The sequence below is a fragment of the Danio rerio genome, chromosome 9 (assembly GCF_052040795.2).
Source record: "Danio rerio strain M-AB ecotype USA chromosome 9, GRCz13ab, whole genome shotgun sequence".
Taxonomy (NCBI): domain Eukaryota; kingdom Metazoa; phylum Chordata; class Actinopteri; order Cypriniformes; family Danionidae; genus Danio; species Danio rerio.
Window position 1 is genome coordinate 53,492,501 of NC_141029.1, and position 20,000 is coordinate 53,512,500.

Below are 20,000 nucleotides of genomic sequence, written 5' to 3' on the forward strand. Positions count from 1 at the left end.
ACATCCATCCATCATTTTGTCAATTAATCACTTTGTCCGTCCTTCCATACAACACAACCATCCGTCCATCATTCATCTATCCATCCCTAATTTTGTCTACTCATCACTTTGTCCATCCATCCATCCATCCATCATTTTGTCAATTCATCACTTTGTCTATTCATCCATCAGTCCAATCACCCATTATTTTGTCAATTCATCACTTTGTCTATCGATCCATCCATCCATCTATACGTCCACTCACCCATCATTTTGTCAATTCATCACTTTGTCCATCCATTCATCCATCATTTTGTCAATTCATCACTTTGTCCATCCATCCGTCCATCCCTAATTTTGTCAATTCATTACTTTGTCCATCCATTCATCCATCATTTTGACAATTCATCACTGCCCATCAATCCAGCTTTCTATTCATCCATCCATCTATCCACCCACCCATCATTTTGTCAATTCATCAGTGTCCATCCATCCATCCATCCATCCACTCACCCTTAATTTTTTCCGATTCATTACTTTGTCCATCCATATATACATACACACATCATTTTGTCAATTCATCACTTTGTCTATTCATCCATCCATCCATCCATCCAATCACCCATTATTATGTCAATTCACTATCACTTTGTGCATCTATCCATTCATCCACCCACCTAACATTTTGTCAATTCATTACTTTGTCCATTCATCCATCCATCCATCATTTTGTCAATCCATCACTTTGTCTATCTATCCATCCATCCGTTCCCTCACCCATCATTTCCCAATCCATCACTTTGTACACCCATCCGTCCATCCACCATTTTGTCAATTCATCACTGTCCAGTAATAAATCATTTTGTCAATTCATCATTTTGTCTGTCCATCCAACTATTCTATCCACCCACCAATTTTTTGTCAATTTATCTTTGTCCACCCATCCATTCATCCATCCATCCATCCATAATATTGTCAATTCATCACTTTGTCCATCCACCCATCCATCTATCCATCTATCCACAAACCCATCATTTTGTCAATTCATGACTTTGTCCATCCAACCACCTACCCATATTTTTTCAACTCATTACTTTTTCCATTCATCTATTCATCCATTCATCCTCCCACCCACCCATCATTTTGTCGATTCATCACATTGTCCATTCATCCACCCACCCATAATTTTATCAATTCATCACTTCATCACATTCATCACATTTGTCCATCCATCCACTGATAAATCCATCCATCCATAACCCATTCATCCATCCATCCATCCATCCATCCATCCACCTATTCATCTATAGCTGTTGCAATGCATTATGGCAAAAACACATTCACTGTTACTTTAGCATTTGCTCTAAAATTGAGTTTTAGACAGCAGAATAATCACTGTCTTCCATGTCTCATTTGAAATAATTATACTGCATAAATATGCATTATAAAATACAATTGTACTATAATTATACATCTGCCTACTTTTCATAGCAGATGCTGCTAATTTAAACACATACAGTACCCTAAATACATGTCTGTGTAGGTAGACTGATGATTCAGACACTGCAGTTTTCACATTTCACTGGTAAAGCTCAATTTACCAAGGATTAATACATCCAACTGGCTGTTATATTGTAATAAAACAGATTTTTTTTTTTTTTTTTTTAGCAGCTGTTGGTATACTGTAAAACCCACCAGCTGGATGTACATTATCCCACTTATTACATGAATACAGTACTTGCTACATCATTAAACTATGAGACACACAACATTCATCTAGGCTGTAATAAAGTACTAATAACTCTAATTAAACATTAATTATTAAACTAAACTCTTTCATTTTAGTATCTCATCACAAGATGGCGTAAAACAGTTACAAACTAAATATATTCCGAATATATATAGTTTTACAGCACAATTGTAATTATTAATAACAGCACACCAGTAAATTCAGCAGCATTACTGGCAAAATTTACAAGTGCGCTGCAAATTATTAATTACAATTGTTCTTTAGTTTTACAGCACAGTTGCAATTGGACAGTCTTTGTGTCCATCCATCCATCTATCCATCCATCCATCCATCCATCCATCCATCCATCCATCCATCCATCCATCCATCCATCCATCTATCTTCATTTTTTTCTGCTCATCCTTCTGCCCTTCCATCCATGGTTAATCAATTTTGTTTGTCCGTCCATCCATCCATCCGTCTATCTATCTATCTATCTATCTATCTATCTATCTATCTATCTATCTATCTATCTATCTATCTATCTATCTATCTATCTATCTATCTATCTATCTATCTATCTATCTATCTATCTATCTATCTTTTTGTCCAACTATCCATCCGTCTGTTTATCTTTCCATCCATCTATCGTCCATCCATTTGTCCATCCGTCCATCTGTCCATCCATCCTTTTCTCCATCCATCCATCAATTTTGCCTTTCCATCCATGTGTCTGTCTATCCATCCATCCATCCATCAATCCATCCATCCATCCATCCATCCATCTATTGTCTATTCATTTTGTCTACCCATCCGACTGTCCATCCGTCTGTCTGTCTGTCCATATGTCCATTTATCTATCTATATATCATCCATCCATTTTGTCCATCTTTTCTTCTGTCTGTCTGTCCTTACATCCATGCATTCATCTGTCTATCATCCATCCATTTTGTCCACCCATGCATTTGTCTGTTCGTCCATCCATCCATCTATCGTCCATCTTTTTTTTTATCTACCTGTCTGTCCGTCCTTCCATTCATCTATCAATCCATGGTCTATCCATCCATCTATATCTATTCATCTTCCCTCCATTTTGTCCATCCATTCTTCTTTGTCTGTCCGTCCTTAGTCATTGTCCATCAAAAAAGATGGACGATCCATCCATCGTCCATCTTTTTTGTCCATCTATCCATCCGTCTGTCTGTCCTTCCATCCATCTATAGTCCATCCATTTGTCAATCCGTCCATCTGTCCATCCATTCCTCCATCCATCCATCCATTTTGCCTTTCCATCCTGCATCCGTCCATTCATCTATCTTTTGTCAATTCATTTTGTCCACCCATTTGACTGTCCATCCATCTGTCCGTCCATCTGTCTATTCATCTATCTATATATCATCCATCCATTTTGTCCATCTTTTCTTCTGTCTGTCTGTCCATCCTTACATCCATCCATCCATCCATCTATCTATCATCCATCCATTTTGTCCACCCATGCGTCTGTCTAACCATCCATTCATCAATCTATTGTCCATCTTTTTTTTTTCTATCTACCTGTCCGACCATCCTTTCATTCCTTTATCCATCCATCCATCCTCTACCCATTTTGTCCATCCAACCATGCAACCGTCTGTCCTTCCATCCATCTGTCTATCTATATATTGTGTATCCATTTTGTTCACCCATCCGTTCATCTGTCTGTCCATCCATTTATCTATCTAAATATCGTCCATCCATTTTGTCCACCTATTCTTCAGTCTGTCTGTCCGTCCTTACATCCATCCATTCATCCATCCATCTATCTTCCATCCATTTTGTCCACCCATTCGTCCATCTGTGCATCCATCCATCCATCCATCCATCCATCCATCCATCCATCCATCCATCCATCCATCTATCCATCTATCCATCTATCTATCTATCTATCTATCTATCTATCTATCTATCTATCTATCTATCTATCTATCTATCGTGCATCCATTTTGTCCATCCATCCTTCTGTCTAACTGTCCGTCCTTACATCCATCCATCTTACATCTATCTATCCATCCATCCATCTTGTCCATCTTTTCTTCTGTCTGTCTGTCTGTCCATCCTTACATCCATCCATCCATCTATCTATCATCCATCCATTTTGTCCACCCATTCATCTGTCTAACCATCCATCCATCCATCGTCTACCCATTTTGTCCGTTCAACCATGCAACCGTCTGTCCTTCCATCCATCTGTCTATCTATATTTTGTGTATCCATTTTGTTCACCCATCCGTTCATCTGTCCGTCCATCTGTCCATCCATTTATCTATCTAAATATCGTCCATCCATTTTGTCCACCTATTCTTCAGTCTATCTATCTATCTATCTATCTATCTATCTATCTATCTATCTATCTATCTATCTATCTATCTATCTATCTATCTATCTATCTATCTATCTATCTATCTATCTATCATCCATTTTGTCCAACCATGCTTCCGTCCTTACATCCATTCATCTATCTATACATCTATCTTCCATCCATTTTGTCCACCCATCCGTTCATCTGTCCGTCCATCTGTCCATCAATTTATCTATCTAAATATTGTCCATCCATTTTGTCCACCTATTCTTCAGTCTGTCTGTCCGTCCTTACTTCCATCCATTCATCCATCCATCTATCTTCCATCAATTTTGTCCACCCATTCGTCCATCTGTGCATCCATCCATCCATCCATCCATCCATCCATCCATCCATCCATCCATCCATCCATCCATCCATCCATCCATCCATCCATCCATCTATCTATCTATCTATCTATCTATCTATCTATCTATCTATCTATCTATCTATCTATCTATCTATCTATCATCCATTTTGTCCATCCATGCTTCCGTCTGTCTGTCCTTACATCCATTTATCTATCTATACATCTATCTTCCATCCATTTTGTCCACCCATCCATCCATTTGTTTGTCCATCTGTCCATCCATCCATCCTTCCATCCATCTATCTATCTGAAAACAGAATAAATAAGCAATTGTTAGTGTACAGTGCACTTGTACATTTTACAGTATTACTGGCAACCAAGATTCCCATTGATACTGTCAATTTTACAGCAGCTTTGACAAAGCATGGCAGATTCTTCATATGAGAAGAGGCTGGAACGGTGCTAATATTACGAAAACATCACATGGCTGTCAGCCAATCAGATTCCAGAACCACAAAGAAATGTTAACATTTAAATAGACATTTTTAAAGATTAAATCATAACATTAACATTCTTTTTAATTCGTATACACACATCCCGTGCTAAACCAGATGATGAACAGCTCTCTTTAATTTCATATAAATGATTCAGAGGTCAACAGACGGTCAAAAATTAGGCTTAAGAAATGGGAAAATGTAACATCTGTCCATATGTTTATACTCTCACGTCACGCACACAGACATTTATAGCATAAATAGACTAATGCCAACCTACAAAAGCAAATCTATCTCTTCCTGGCTGTTAAAAATGCCTCTAAATAGGTGCTGAAAACAGGATGAAACGAGGCTTAAATTACATCTGTTGGTGTCTGTGAATTATGTAACGTTATGAAAGGCACCGAAAGCCTTGTCCTACGATGGAAAACGGCTCAATGTCACGGACTTATAGATCCATTATAGATCCATTTGTACAGCTTTGGATTTCATATGGCTGCACGTTATGTTTACAAATGCTGAAAGTCATGGCATTTAAAAACTTGTAGGACTTGGAGGTGTGTTTGATCAAGACATTTTTGGAAATTGAGATATTTACAATATCTAAAATTAGAATAAATACAGCAAGCTTTACATTGATGAATGGTTTGCTAGGAAAGAGAAAAATACGGCCATCCATTTTGTCCATCCATCCATTTATTTATAAGCCATCCATTTTATCCATCCATCCACCCATCTATTTATTTATAAGCCATCCATTTTATCCATCCAATAGTTTATCCATCCATCAATCCATCTATTTAACCATCCATCCATCTATCATCTATCCATTTTATTCATCTATTCATCCATCCATCCATCTTGTCCGTCCATCTGTCAATCCATTTTGTTTGTCCATCCATCCATCCATCCATTCACCCATACATCCATACATCCATCCATACATCCATCCTTCAAGTCTAACCATCCATCCATCCATGCATCCGTCCACCTGTTCAACCATCCATACATCCTTCCATTCATCTATTGTCCATCCATTTGTTCATCTATCTATCAGTCTGTAGATCTGTCCATCCCTCCATCTATCTATTTATCTATCGTCCATCCATTTTGTCCATCCATCTATCCATCCATCCATCCATCCATTTATTTATAAGCCATCCATTTTGTACATCCATCTGTTACCATCCATCTATCATCCATCAACTTTATTCATCCATCCATCTATCCATACAGCCATCCTTCAAGTCTAACCATCCATCCATCCATCCATACAGCCATCTTCTTCGTCCTTCTGTCTATCCATTTTGTTCGTCGGTCCATCCATACAACCATCCATACAGCCATCCTTCAAGTCTAGCCATCCATCCATCCATCCGTCCACCTTTTTAACCATCCATACATCCTTCCATCCATCTATCGTCCATACATTTTGTCCATCCATCCATCCATCCATCCATCCATCCATCCATCCATCCATCCATCCATCCATCCATCCATCCATCCATCCATTTGTTTATCTATCCATCTGTCTGTAGATCTGTTCATCCCTCCATCTATTTATCTATCGTCCATCCATTTTGTCCATCCATCCATCCATTCATCCATCCATCCATCCATTTGTTTATCTATCCATATGTCTGTAGATCTGTTCATCCCTCCATCTATTTATCTATCGTCCATCCATTTTGTCCATCCATCCATCCATCCATCCATCCATCCATCTGTTTATCTATCCATATGTCTGTAGATCTGTTCATCCCTCCATCTATTTATCTATCGTCCATCCATTTTGTCCATCCATCTATCCATCCATCCATCCATTTGTTCATTTATCTATCTGTCCATAGATCTGTCCATCCCTCCATCTATCTATCTATTTAGCCATCCATCCTTCCATCCATCCATCTGTTTATCCATCTTTCCATTTATCCATTCATTTAGCCATCCATCCCTCCATCCATTCATCCGTCCATCCGTGAATCTGTTCAATCATCCATTTAGTCCATTCCTCCAGTCTATCTATCTATCTATCTATCCATCCATCCATCCATCCATCCATCCATCCATCCATCCATCCATCCATCCATCCATCCATCCATCCATCCATCCATCCATCCATCCATCCATCCATCTATCTATCTATCTATCTATCTATCTATCATCCATCCATGCTAGGATAGAAAAATATGTGTTGTCCAAATTGCACATTACTGATCAAAAATTATGTTTTGATACATTTCTGGAAAGACTTTTACAAAATCTCATCATAGAAGAAAATCTTTGGCAGTTTTGACAGGTAATTTTTGGCATATTCGGGCAATAATTTTGACTAATACAATGCAGTTTTGCCTAATAAACGGTTATATAATATATATATTAAACCAACACCCATGCAACAAAAAATATTTTTTACTGTATATATCATTGGTATTTATTTATTTAAAAAAAAAAAAAACTGTCCTCCACTAATACTGTTCTGGCACCTTAGACGTCTACAGAAAAAAAAAACTGTCTTTATTATTTAACTTAGCTTTGAACTTTTGCTCAAAAATCTAACTAAATAACAAGATGCTTGACTTTGCTTTGACAGAGGAGTCTTGAAAGCCTTTCGAAATATCTGTGTTGATTTGTCATTGTTGGCTTTTGTAGATCTTTTTGGCCACTTGAACTGTCCTCCGAACTGCTCTTGTATCAGACAGACTCGCATCCTCTTATGCTGATTCATAACACTTCCATTAATTCTCTCAGAGCAGAGCTTTTTGGTTCATATTTTAAGCGACCGATCAAAAATTTAAATAATAGAGCAATTTTGAACACATTACAGAGGGTGCAACATTTATTAAGGTCATACTAAATATACAACATATAAAATAGTATCATACTATGCATTGCTAATATTTTAATAATATTTAAATTATTTTATTTTTATGTTTCCAGTTGTCATTTTAGTTTCATTTTAAATAATTTAACTTATTTATATTTTCTGTTTAAGCTAATGTATTTTATTTTGTTTCAGCTTTAGCAAACATAACTGTATTTATTTACTTAGATCTATCTTTAATATTCATTTACAATTTACATCTAATATGTACCCATAGTGGCGGCATGGTGGCTCAGTGTTTAGCACTGTTGCCTTACAGCAAGAAGGTCGCTGGTTCAAGCCAGTTGGCAATTCTGTGTGGAGTTTGCCTGTTCTCCCCATGTTGGCGTGGGTTTTCACCAGGTTCTCCGGTTTCCCCTACAGTCCAAACACATGCGCTATACAGAATGCCAGTGAATTTGAGCAGTGAATATTTCATATGCTTTTGCTCATGCACCATTTAGTCCGCTGGGTTATGAGTCTGAATATGAAAAAATAACATTAATTAAATCTCTGAAACTGCAGATATTGACAAGCCTGAGAAAGTTCTGAACATGCTGAAGCAGTACTTCTCCTGCAGCTTATATTTTCAATATATCTTGACAGATGGCTCATTATAGCCACATATCCACATAATGCCAGTCTGTCTATTCAGGGAAATGCAGACGAGCTCAACCACTGTCACGACACAGAATACTGGAGATTTTACACTTTAAAAACCACTGTAAAGACAAATCATTAAAGTATGAGGCCCAATATTCATTCATTAATTTTCCTTCGGCTTAGTCCCTTATTTACCAGGGGTCACCACAGTGGAATGAACCGCCAACTATTCCAGCATATGTTCCCCTATAGCGTATGTGTTTGGACTGTGGAATCAAAGAAGACTGGGTGTGAAAATACCATAGCATATTAAACGAACTTCTTAAATTCAATAGGTATTTTAAGTGTATATGAAGTAAATATTTTTGTTGATTATGATGGAAGGTATTTTGTTTAAAGGACTGTTTTAAGAGTATGATATTATGTTTGCAATTAATAAATCAAAATAATATTTGCAAGTTAAATGCTTATAATAATAATAATAATAATAATAATATCATGATAATATTATAATATTATCATTATTATTGCTGTTAGTTCTTAAATGACTTATTATTTTATGAATAAAAGTATTGAAGTATTTATTATTATTATTATTATTATTATTATTATTGTTGGTTGTTGTTGTTGTTGTTGTTGTTGTTATTTATTAAATGACTTATTACTTCATAAATAAATTGATTCATTTATTACTATTATTATTATTATTATTATTTATTTAGTGATTTATTACTCCAGTTATTATTATTGTTATTATTATTTATTAAATGACTTGTTACTTCATAGATTATTATTATTATTATTATTATTATTATTATTATTATTATTATTATTATTATTATTAGTATTTATTAAATGATTTATTACTTTATACATTATTTATTTATTTATTTATTTTTATTATTTATTTATTTATTTATTTATTATTTTTATTATTGATATTATTGGTATTATTATCATCATTATTTATTAAATGATTTATTACTTCATAAATAAATGTATTTGTTTATTATTATTGATATTATTATTATCATTATTGTTATTTATTAAATGATTTATTACTTTATAAATATATGCATTTATTATCATTATTATTATTATTATTAGTAGTAGTAGTATTCATTAAATGACTTATTACATCATAATATATTATTCATTTATTATTATTATTATTATTATTTATTTAGTGATTTATTACTCCAGTTATTATTATTGTTATTATTATTTATTAAATGACTTGTTACTTCATAGATTATTATTATTATTATTATTATTATTATTATTATTATTATCATTAGTATTTATTAAATGATTTATTACTTTATACATTATTTATTTATTTATTTATTTTTATTATTTATTTATTTATTATTTTTATTATTGATATTATTGGTATTATTATCATCATTATTTATTAAATGATTTATTACTTTATAAATAAATGTATTTATCATTATTATTATTCATAATATTATTATTTATTAAATTACTTATTACTTGATATGTAAATTAATACATTTATTATTATTTATTAAATGATTTATTACTTCATAAATAAATGTATTTACTTGTTTATTATTATTTTTTATTATTTATTGAATGTTAAATGATTTATTACTTAATAAATGAATGTATTTATTATTATTATTATTATTATTATTATTATTATTATTATTATTATTATTAAAAGCCCTTGACATGTATGAATGTAAACCTTCATTGAAATACAAGTTCCTTTGGAAAAAAAACTGCAATGCATAAATATTTCAATAGTTTACTGATTTATAAATACATATGTTCAAAATGTCTATGTAGTTCAACAATCAAAATTGTAAATGTATATTTATAATGACTGCATATAAACCTGGGACAAAAATAAATGCACATGCTTATTTCAAGGGCGTGTAGGAAATGGAGCAGCTATTTAAATGAAAATAAAAGACCTGATGACCCATTTATTATTATAACTGCAGTACTGTAATTATTCTCAGTGTCCTGCCTCTTCCTCCCGACATACACACACACACTAGGCTGTAAAAAATAGCACACAGAGGAGTAGAAGAGCAGCTGACGTCATGTGAGATCCTCAGAAAAGATGCTTCAGGAGCTGCTCTTCTTCCCCTGTGACACACACACACACACACACACACACACACACACACACATACACCAGCTCTCCTTCAGCCCACCACTGCATTCTGTTCCCGTCATTCAAAGGCGCACACACACATACACACCAGAAATACAGCACAGAACTCAGGACACACACAAACATCCAATGTCATCCACCCACAGACTTCACTCTCAGACCAACATTATCTTCTCTGAGCATCATTTGCTCTCAGACAGCTTATAATTATTGTGTGTGTGTGTGTGTGTGTGTGTGTGTGTGTGTGTGTGTGTGTGTGTGTGTGTGTGTGTGTGTGTGTGTGTACCTTCGAGCTCCTCCTTCTCAAATCCAGCTTTAAGCATGGAGCGGGTTCCTCCTCTGTCCACGATGGCCTCATCATCATTCCTCTGTATGGAGAGAGAGAGAGAGAGAGAGTGTCAGTGTGTTGGTCTCTATCAGAGTGACAGGCTGCAATGAATACGTCTCACTGACAGCTGTGTTTGTTCCCGAATGTCAAACAGTGTCAGATACTGTCAGCTCAATGGACCACACATTCATCTGATGATCGTTGTCCTGAAGCCACAAAGCAGACAGGCTAATAAACTACACCTGAAATGGCAAAAAATAAGCTTTAAAGGGGTGGTCCAGAGTGTATTTTTAAGGCTTGGTTGTTTATAAGATGCAAAACTATGTGTGCTTGTGCTTCATTTCTGAAAAAATCACTATATTTTTTTCATTTATCCTACTTTGTAATAAACAGCCACTCAGCTAACATGAAAACGACTGTCAAGACCCACCCTGAAGAGGCTCTGATTGGACAGCTAACATAATGTACTGTGAGTTGCAGATCAGCATTACAGCTCCTCTGGCAATGCCTCTTCGCTGCACAGGGTGTATGTGTGTAACCTGAAGGGTTTCTGACATCATTAACCCGGATATATATATATATATTTTTTTGTAGTCCGCAAACTTCATTTGCTGTAGGCTTTGCTAAGCTAACTCTGTAAAAGCCAATCTCCCTTTGCATTGAACTTTGAGTGTATTACATTCAGAGATGCCGTTTATGTGCACACAGATACATTAACTCAAGTGTAAAATATGATATCGTAGTGCAGTGGTTCTCAAACTTTATTCATCAAGTACCACCTCAGAAAAAAAATTGTCTCTCCAAGTACCACCAAAATGAGCGGTATTGAAATACAGTAGCTTAGTAGGCCCAGTAAAGCAGCTACAACTCTGCACAGTTAAAAAACATGGCAGATAAACTCAGAAATATAGGCTAAATGTCATGTATGGCATATTATATACATAATTTTTGATATATTTTGAAATATATGTGGCATGTACATGACATATTTCATTCCTCCGCGTACCACTAGAAGGAAGCCCGCGTACCACTAGTGGTACACGTACCACAGTTTGAGAACCACTGTCGTAGTGGATAACCCCTTTAGGCTCCAAGACTGTCAACTTATAATAGTAATGAGAAAAACCTACAATCCCAGAATGCAAATAAACAAATGCAAATAACACAGTCAATTTAAAACTGATGCAACAATGTAAAACTATTCATTTAAAGCAGCTGGCGTTTTTGATTAGATCAGGGTTTCTCAACTTTTTGCAAGCTGGGCCCCCCCCAATGCTGGTTCATTGCAGTTGGAGTCCCATTGCCCCACCACACACCCTCACCACCCTCCACCATATTTCACAAAAACTAAAGAACTAAAGATTCCCAGAGATGGGTTGCGGCTGGAAGGGCATTTGCTGCGTAAAAAACTTGCTGGATAAGTTGGCGCTTCATTCGGCTGTGGCGACCCCGGATTAATAAAGGGACTAAGTCGAAAAGAAAATGAATGAATAAAGGATAAAGAACTAAAGAAAAGCTTCAACTGTAGCCTATATTCTGTATATATTTATATTTTTTAGGTCAGAATTATAATTTAACATACAATATATATATATATATATATATATATATATATATATATATATATATATATATATATATATATATATGTATGTATGTATTTATATACATATATATATATATATATATGTATGTAACTTATCCGCTTTTCCCTGGACTCGAACCCGGTTGTCGCCACAGCCGGCTCCTCTTCTGGGTCTCCGCTCCGTCGACATAACACGACAAGCTAACTGGACAAACCTGGTTGCGGCGGGAAAGCCCTCCACACAGAGGTGAGCCATTAGCCGGCGAGCGCGAAGAGGATCGGCGTCACACCGCCCCGTATAGCATTCGCTTAAAAAAACAAAATGTAGCCATACATACCTCCGGCCACGTAAATTGCGGCCTCCAGAAACGTCCGTGGGGCTATGTTTTTAGAATAAGCTTGGGTTGAAATATTTTGAGGGGTGTTTTTGACAATTGAGAGCCACCAGACGACGAATATAAAAAGATTAATACGACAGTTTCGGACTCAGTCAGGGTGCAAGGATCTTGAACTTTTAAGGTTTGCGCAGCTTCTCGAGGAGAAATCAAACAAATGAGCGCCGTTTTCTAAAGTCTATGAGCGCAGCACACACAAATAAACTAAATTGACATACTATATATTATACATACTATATATTATATTAAAAATGTAAATAATATATTATATATTTTTGATGAAATAATGACTGTTTTGGTCTATTGTAGCAGCGAAAACAGATCAGATGAATCCAAACAAAGAACACAAATTTGCACTTTTTAATTTTTTTTCCTCCCATCCTATAGCCTACTCGTGCCCCCCGCGAAAGGCGCACCCCACTGGTTGAGAACCACTGGATTAGATTATCAACTAATAATCTCAGTCACAACAAGTTCGTCCTGAAATGTTTATTGGAAATGTTTATCGTTTATGTTTATTGTTTCATTTTTTATACCTATATATAAATAGAGTTTCACTCAGCTAGCAACTATTCAAATGTAAAGCAGTTGGGGTGTGGCCTGAGGCGCTGTAATGCTAAAGCAGAGAAAGTTAAAATGGCGTCCTAGCACACGCTAGTAGGGGAGTGACATGGAGCTAATCCCCGAATCACAGCACATTATGTTAGCTGACCAATCAGAGCCTCTTGATGGCGGGCCTTTCAGAGGAACTAAAAAATATGACAGTGGCACGTGAAACGTGAAGTGAAACGTGAGCACACATTACTTTGCATTTTATAAATACAACCAAGCCTTAAAATTACACTGTGGACCACCCCTTTAAAAAAAAAAAAAACTACAATCATTTAATCAACTAATAATCTCAGATTTGTCTTGAAATGTTTATTGAAAATGTTTATTGTTTATGTTTATGGTTTCATTTATATATATATATATATATATATATATATATATATATATATATATATATAGTTTCACTCAGCTATGCAGCACAACATAAAAACAAGATGACAATTTTCAAGTCTCACTGTCTTTAACATTTTCTTAAGATAATAACAAATGTGCTATAGACAATTTCAATGTGGTCATGTCAATGGGCCATAAACATTTCCTGTTTGTTGTTAAACTATTTCATAACCGTAACAAAAGGCAATTCAGTCTTATCTTAAAGTTAAAACAGCTATCATGACCTATTTATCAATATGTGAAGCCTTTTGAATTATCGAAAAGCTATGGAAAGTAATATGTAAAACAGGAAATACATTAGGATCATTGTTATTGTTTACATGCCTCAAAATAGTCTATAAGCTTAGTCCAAGTATTGCCCTTTAGAGTGTGTAAATAACAATACACATATGAATTTCTTGAGCATTTCTTCAGGTCTTCTTATGTCCCTTCAGCTCCTCTACGCTCTGCTTTCTATGGGACTGAAAGTGCAGTGCATCTCTGAGACTGTTACCATGACTACTAATGTAGCCGACAGCAGCAGCAGCCTCTTCATGAACTCAAACCGACTCAGCTCCTCAACTGAGAATATAATGCCTTTTTCAGCATTTCATAGTGAAATTTTCACTAAAATATGACTTTTAAATGTACTTTTTCTATAAAGAGGCCTCTTTTTACAAGATGTAAAACAAGTCGCTGATGTCCCTCGAGTCTGCATGGGAGGTTTCAGCTCAAAATATCACACAAAAAATGTTTAAAACTCTTTAAAACGGACCCTTTTAGGCTTTGATCCTAATTGTGCTACTTTGGTGACAGTCACTTTAAATTTAAAAGAGATTTTCAAAAGAGGACGGAGCTATAAATGCCTGTGTGTCAGCATAGTGGCAGATTCAAAAACAAGATTAACGTCCTATGCTAATGAGGGAGAGATGATCACTAATGGGCGGAGCTTTCCCACTCTGATGACATGTACAAAAAGGGAATGTCAATTAAAGTGTTTCTGCAGATTGATTTTATCTGTTACGGTCACCAGCGATCTAGCTCATGCAGATCGCCGGAGAACCTTCACTTTCAGACTACAATTCTGCCACCATAACTACAAATCCTGTCATGCACCTTACACACACCTGTTCCGGTTTTCCCTGATCACACACAGCTGAAGCTTGTCATAATTGATTTCCAGGACTATAAATACACCTCACTGACTCACATTAGTTGCTGATTCTTGCTCTACCTGTAGCATCATGAAACATTTCTCCTTGCCTTTCCATATTTTGATTCCTCGCTTTATTTGTTATCCGCCTGGACCGATCTCCTGCCTGGTTTTCACTGCTCTTTTGGATTGCCCTTTTTTAATTCTGTTTGGTCCTGTGATCGATCCTTGCCTGCCTAACCATTTATTGTGTAATAAAGACTCTGCAATTGGATCCTCCCCGCTGTTGTCACTATCGTATAGTTATAATATCAAGTGTGACTGTAAAAAAAAGATTAATCTATTTTTACCATTAAAAGCTGGTTATACTTATAGATGGGTGACACACAACTGTGTTTAAAAAGTGTTTTTTTTTTCCATAAAAGGTCCCCTTTACAGTTGAAAAGTATGAAAGGTGTCAATATGAAACCCTTATCACTTAGCAAATTTAGCTTTTTAATAAACACAGACATCAGTATATACAATGCACAAAATACAAATGCATATTTATTTTCACATAATCAATAATGAATAAATTCTAAAACATTAATTAAATAATTATTAATCGTTTTGTAGATACTTTAATCCGTCTTATGTTGCACCGGTATAAAAAACTATGAGCTAAAATGTAGATTTTTATGCTGAAAAACTTATAATATTAAGCAAAAATCCTGTTTCTTGAAGACATTTAGTACATTTCTTAATGTAAATATATAGAAACTTTGTTTCTTAATTTTGTAATATGAATTTGTAAGAACTTAATTGGGCAATTTTCTTAATACTTCGATTTTTTTTGTACCCTCAGATTCCAGATATTTAAATAGCTGTTCATTCATTTTATTTCAGCTTAGTCTCGGATACATCAGGTCGCCACAACAGAATGAACCGACAACTATTCAAGCATATGTTTTACATAGCGGATGCCCTTCTGGCCACAACCCAGAACTGGGAAACTCTCATACACACTCATTCACACACACACACACACACACACACACACACACGCACACACACACACAAACACACACACACACACACACACGCACACACACACACACACTCATACACAATGGCCAGTCTAGTTCATCGAATTCCCCAATAGCGCACGTGTTTGGACTGTGAGGGAAACCGGAGCACCCGGTGGAAACCCACGCCAACACGAGGAGAACATGCAAACTCTACACAGTAATGACATTAAATTATGTTATATTATATTATATTATATTATATTATATTATATTATATTATATTATATTATATTATATTATATTATATTATAGCTTGTACACTGTTCGAAAAAAGGTACAGTGAGGGTACAATTTTTTATTTATCTAAATTGTTCTTTTGACTGTTTTAAATGTCTGCTTTATACTTACTGTGTAATTTTATTTCTTGACACATTCAGTTGTGAGTTGTAATGAAATACTTCTTCATTTCTAAATAAAAATGGGCATCTGTAAACCAAAAAATTGTATTTATTTATTTGTGCATGCAGTCACCAAAAGATCAAAATGCCTGGACCAGCACACTGAAAATGCTTTATAACATGATAAGGTACATTTCAGTGTCCACAATTTTGTTCCTTGGGGGTATAAAAGTGTCCCTTAAGTGGTACAGATGTAGAAGGTACAATTAAATAGAGGTACAGAATTGTACCCTTTAGGGTACCACCCCAGTGACGGGTCTCTTGTACCTTTAAGGCCGTACTCTCACTAGGTACAGTTGCCTCGAACTGGGCCTCGGCACGCTTGTCCCCCCTCCCGTCTCCCCCGACGGCCCGCGCTCACACCACAAACGGGCCTCGGCACGCTTACGTCATCGCTGCTGCGCTGTTCAGTGAAGCGCTCTAACTCACTCTCACTAAGCAGCACAGTGGAGAGTTCTCTAGTTATATCGTTTCAGTTGTTTGCTATGCAGTCAAATATTTCGCCAAATAGTCCTTAGGGATGCGGTGACACGCAGTCAGATATTTCGCCAAACAGATCCGCCACTTTTTGCGCTCATAAACAATCAAGTCCTCGTGCTGCAGGAATGAGGAGGTCTGCTGAAGCCGCGCAGATGTGGTGCAGTGAGAAGTTTGCTTCTTTAATAAACGACGGCAGTTTGCGTTCACTGAACAGTAAGTATGATTAATAAATCCATATGAAACAGCCCCTTAAAAGTCACGTCTCGCTTTCAGTTTCGGGCTTTGGCGCGTTTTGCACTCACACACAAGTGCACCGTGCCAAAGCCCAAGTAAACCGCGCTCAGGCACACCTCTTTCAACCGGGCCAGGGCCGGCCAAGTAAACCGTGCTTGAGTCCAATTCAGCGCACTCACACTTCTCAAACGATCCGGGAAACGGGCCTGGGCACGGTACGGATGGCATAGTGTGAGTAGGCCCTAAAGGTACAATTGTGTAACTTTTTCTGAGAGTGTGTTGTCATATACCCTATTAGCACAATTGAAAAAAAAATTTGTGGAATACTTTTTTTTTTTTTTTGCTTTGCTTTATTTTTGCTTGACATCATTTCTTTGAAATATTTAGTATTATTACAATTGTCTTTGTCACTTTAATAATCAATTTGATAAAACTTTTCTTTTAAAAATTTACTTTCTGACCCCAAACTTTTGAACGCTACTGTAAACATGCATGCATTTTTTTCTTGTAATGTTTATCTCTTAGAACTACTCCAGCATAGTTTTAACTAGTTAAGCATGTGTGCAACAGTTGTATTGTGTTTTATTTTTTAGATTGATGCTCTTATGTAATTGCTTTGAGGGTTGATCTTGGCTCTCCACCATCTGTTTTAATGCTGCAGGTTTCTCAGTAATGAGGCGCTAAAACACCAGCTTGTTGCGATTAGCAGCTGGCCAGTAATGCTGTTCGTTGAGGACAGACGCACAAATCCAGTCTGCTTTCGTTGTTTCTTTATGCCGCGCTGATATGAAGGGAATCTTGACTAGAAACCCGCTTTAACCTTGTTTATTAGACCGGCAGCCATTCTTTTGCATGTAAGAAACACTAATTAAAGACTCCCTCAAGAGCTCATTATGCCACTAATTTGCTCGCTGAAGCTGAGAGATGAGTAATTGTTCTCTAATTGTATTTCCGGATGAAATATACAGTAAATAAGAAACACAACTGAAGTTTTGGTTTGAGTAAAGCATGCAGCTTTAACTTGCATTAGCGAAGATGCACACATTGACATCTTCAGTTGAATGCACAACTGCTCTTTCATTTATAAATGATGTGAATTGTGATTAACTGTTCATATTGTTGAGGTAAAGCTGCATAAGTGACATTTTGAGCTGAATTTGATATCTATTCATTCGTTTTCCTTAAGCTTAGTCCCTTTATTTATCAAGGGTCGGCACAGCGGAATGAACTGCCAACTATTTCAGCATATGTTTTACACAGCGAATGCCCTTCCAGCTGTAACCCAGTACTGGAAAACATCCATACACACTCATTCACACACACACACACACACACACACATACACTAAGAACAACTTGGTTTATTCAATGCACCTGCAGTGCATCTGAAGAGTATTGATAGCGCTTCACTTTTTCCACTTTTTTATGTTACAGCCTTATTCCAAAATAAATTACATTTATTTATTTCCTCAAAATTCTCCACATAATCCCCCATAATGACATTGTGAAAAGAGAGTTTTTGAAATTGTTGCAAATTTATTAAAAATAAAAAACCTGAAAAATCAAACATACATCAGTATTCACAGCCTTTGCTCAATACTTTGTTGATGCACCCTTGGCAGCATTTTCAGCCTCAGTTCTTTTTAAATATGATGCCACAAGCTTGGCACTCCTGTCTTTGGGAACTTTTGCCCATTCCTCTTTGCAGTACCTCTCAAGCTCTATCAGGTTGGATGGAAAGCGATGGTATACAGCTATTTTCAGATCTCTCCAGAGATGTTTAATAGGATTTAGGTCTGGGCTCTGGCTGGGACATTCACTGAGTTGTTGTGAAGCCACTCCATTGATATTTTGGCGGTGTGCTTTGGGTCATTGTCCTGCTGGAAGATGAACCGTCGCCCCAGTCTGAGGTCAAGAGCACTCTGAAGCAGGTCTTCATTCAGGATGTCTCTGTACATTGCTGCATTCATCTTTCCCTCTATCCTGACTAGTCTTCCAGTTCCTGCTGCTGAAAAACATCCCCACAGCATGATGCTGCCACCACCATGCTTCACTGTAGGGATGGTATTAGCCTGGTGATGAGCGCTGCCTGCTTTTCTCCAAACGTAACGCCTGGCATTCACTCCAAAGAGTTCAAGTTTAGTCTCATCAGAGCAGAGAATTTAGTTTCTTATGGTCTGAGAGTCCTTCAGATGCCTTTTAGCAAATTCCAGGTGGGGAGTGTCTTCCGTCTCACCACTCTGCCATACAGGCCTGATTGGTGGATTGCTGCACAGATGGTTGTCCTTCTGTAAGGTTCTCCTCTCTCCACAGAAGAACACTGGAGCTCAGACAGAGTGACCATCAGGTTATTGATCACCTCCCTGACTAAAGCTCTTTTCCCCTGATCACTCAGCTTAGATGGCCGACGAGCTCTAGGAAGAGTCCTGGTGGTTAAACATCTACTTACGGATGATGGAGGCCTCTGTGCTCATTGGAATGTTCAGAGCAGCAGAAATTTTTCTGTAACCTTCTCCAGCCTTGTGCCTCGAGACAGTCCCATCTTGGAGGTCTACAGACAATTCTTTTGTCTTCATGCTTGGTTTGTGCTTTGACATGCACTGTCAACCCTGGGCTCTTATATAGACAGGTGTATGCCTTTTCAGATCATGTCCAATCAGCTGAATTGACCACAGGTGAACTCCAATGAAGCTGCTGAAACATCTCAAGAATGATCAGTGAAAACAGAATATACCTGAGCTCAATTTAGAGCTTTACGGCAAAGGCTGTGAATACTGATGTACATGTGATTTTTCAGCTTTTTATTTTTAATGAATTTGCAACAATTTCAAAAACTCTTTTTTCACATTGTCATTATGGGGGATTGTGTGTAG

At 36.5% G+C, this 20,000-nt stretch overlaps 1 protein-coding gene across 9 annotated transcripts in view; it reads right to left on the reverse strand.

Annotated features, from left to right (window-relative positions):
- Positions 1-20,000, reverse strand: part of slc4a10b (solute carrier family 4 member 10b) — a 149,361-nt gene that overhangs the window by 93,052 nt on the left and 36,309 nt on the right. For all 9 annotated transcript variants that reach the window (XR_015499921.1, XR_015499919.1, XR_015499920.1 and 6 more), the window contains one exon: positions 10,791-10,872. Coding sequence is in view for 4 of the 9 variants with exons in the window: in XM_087268457.1 (XP_087124583.1) it covers positions 10,791-10,872 (82 nt within the window). In the remaining 5 variants the exon portion in view is untranslated. The remainder of the gene's footprint in view (positions 1-10,790; positions 10,873-20,000) is intronic.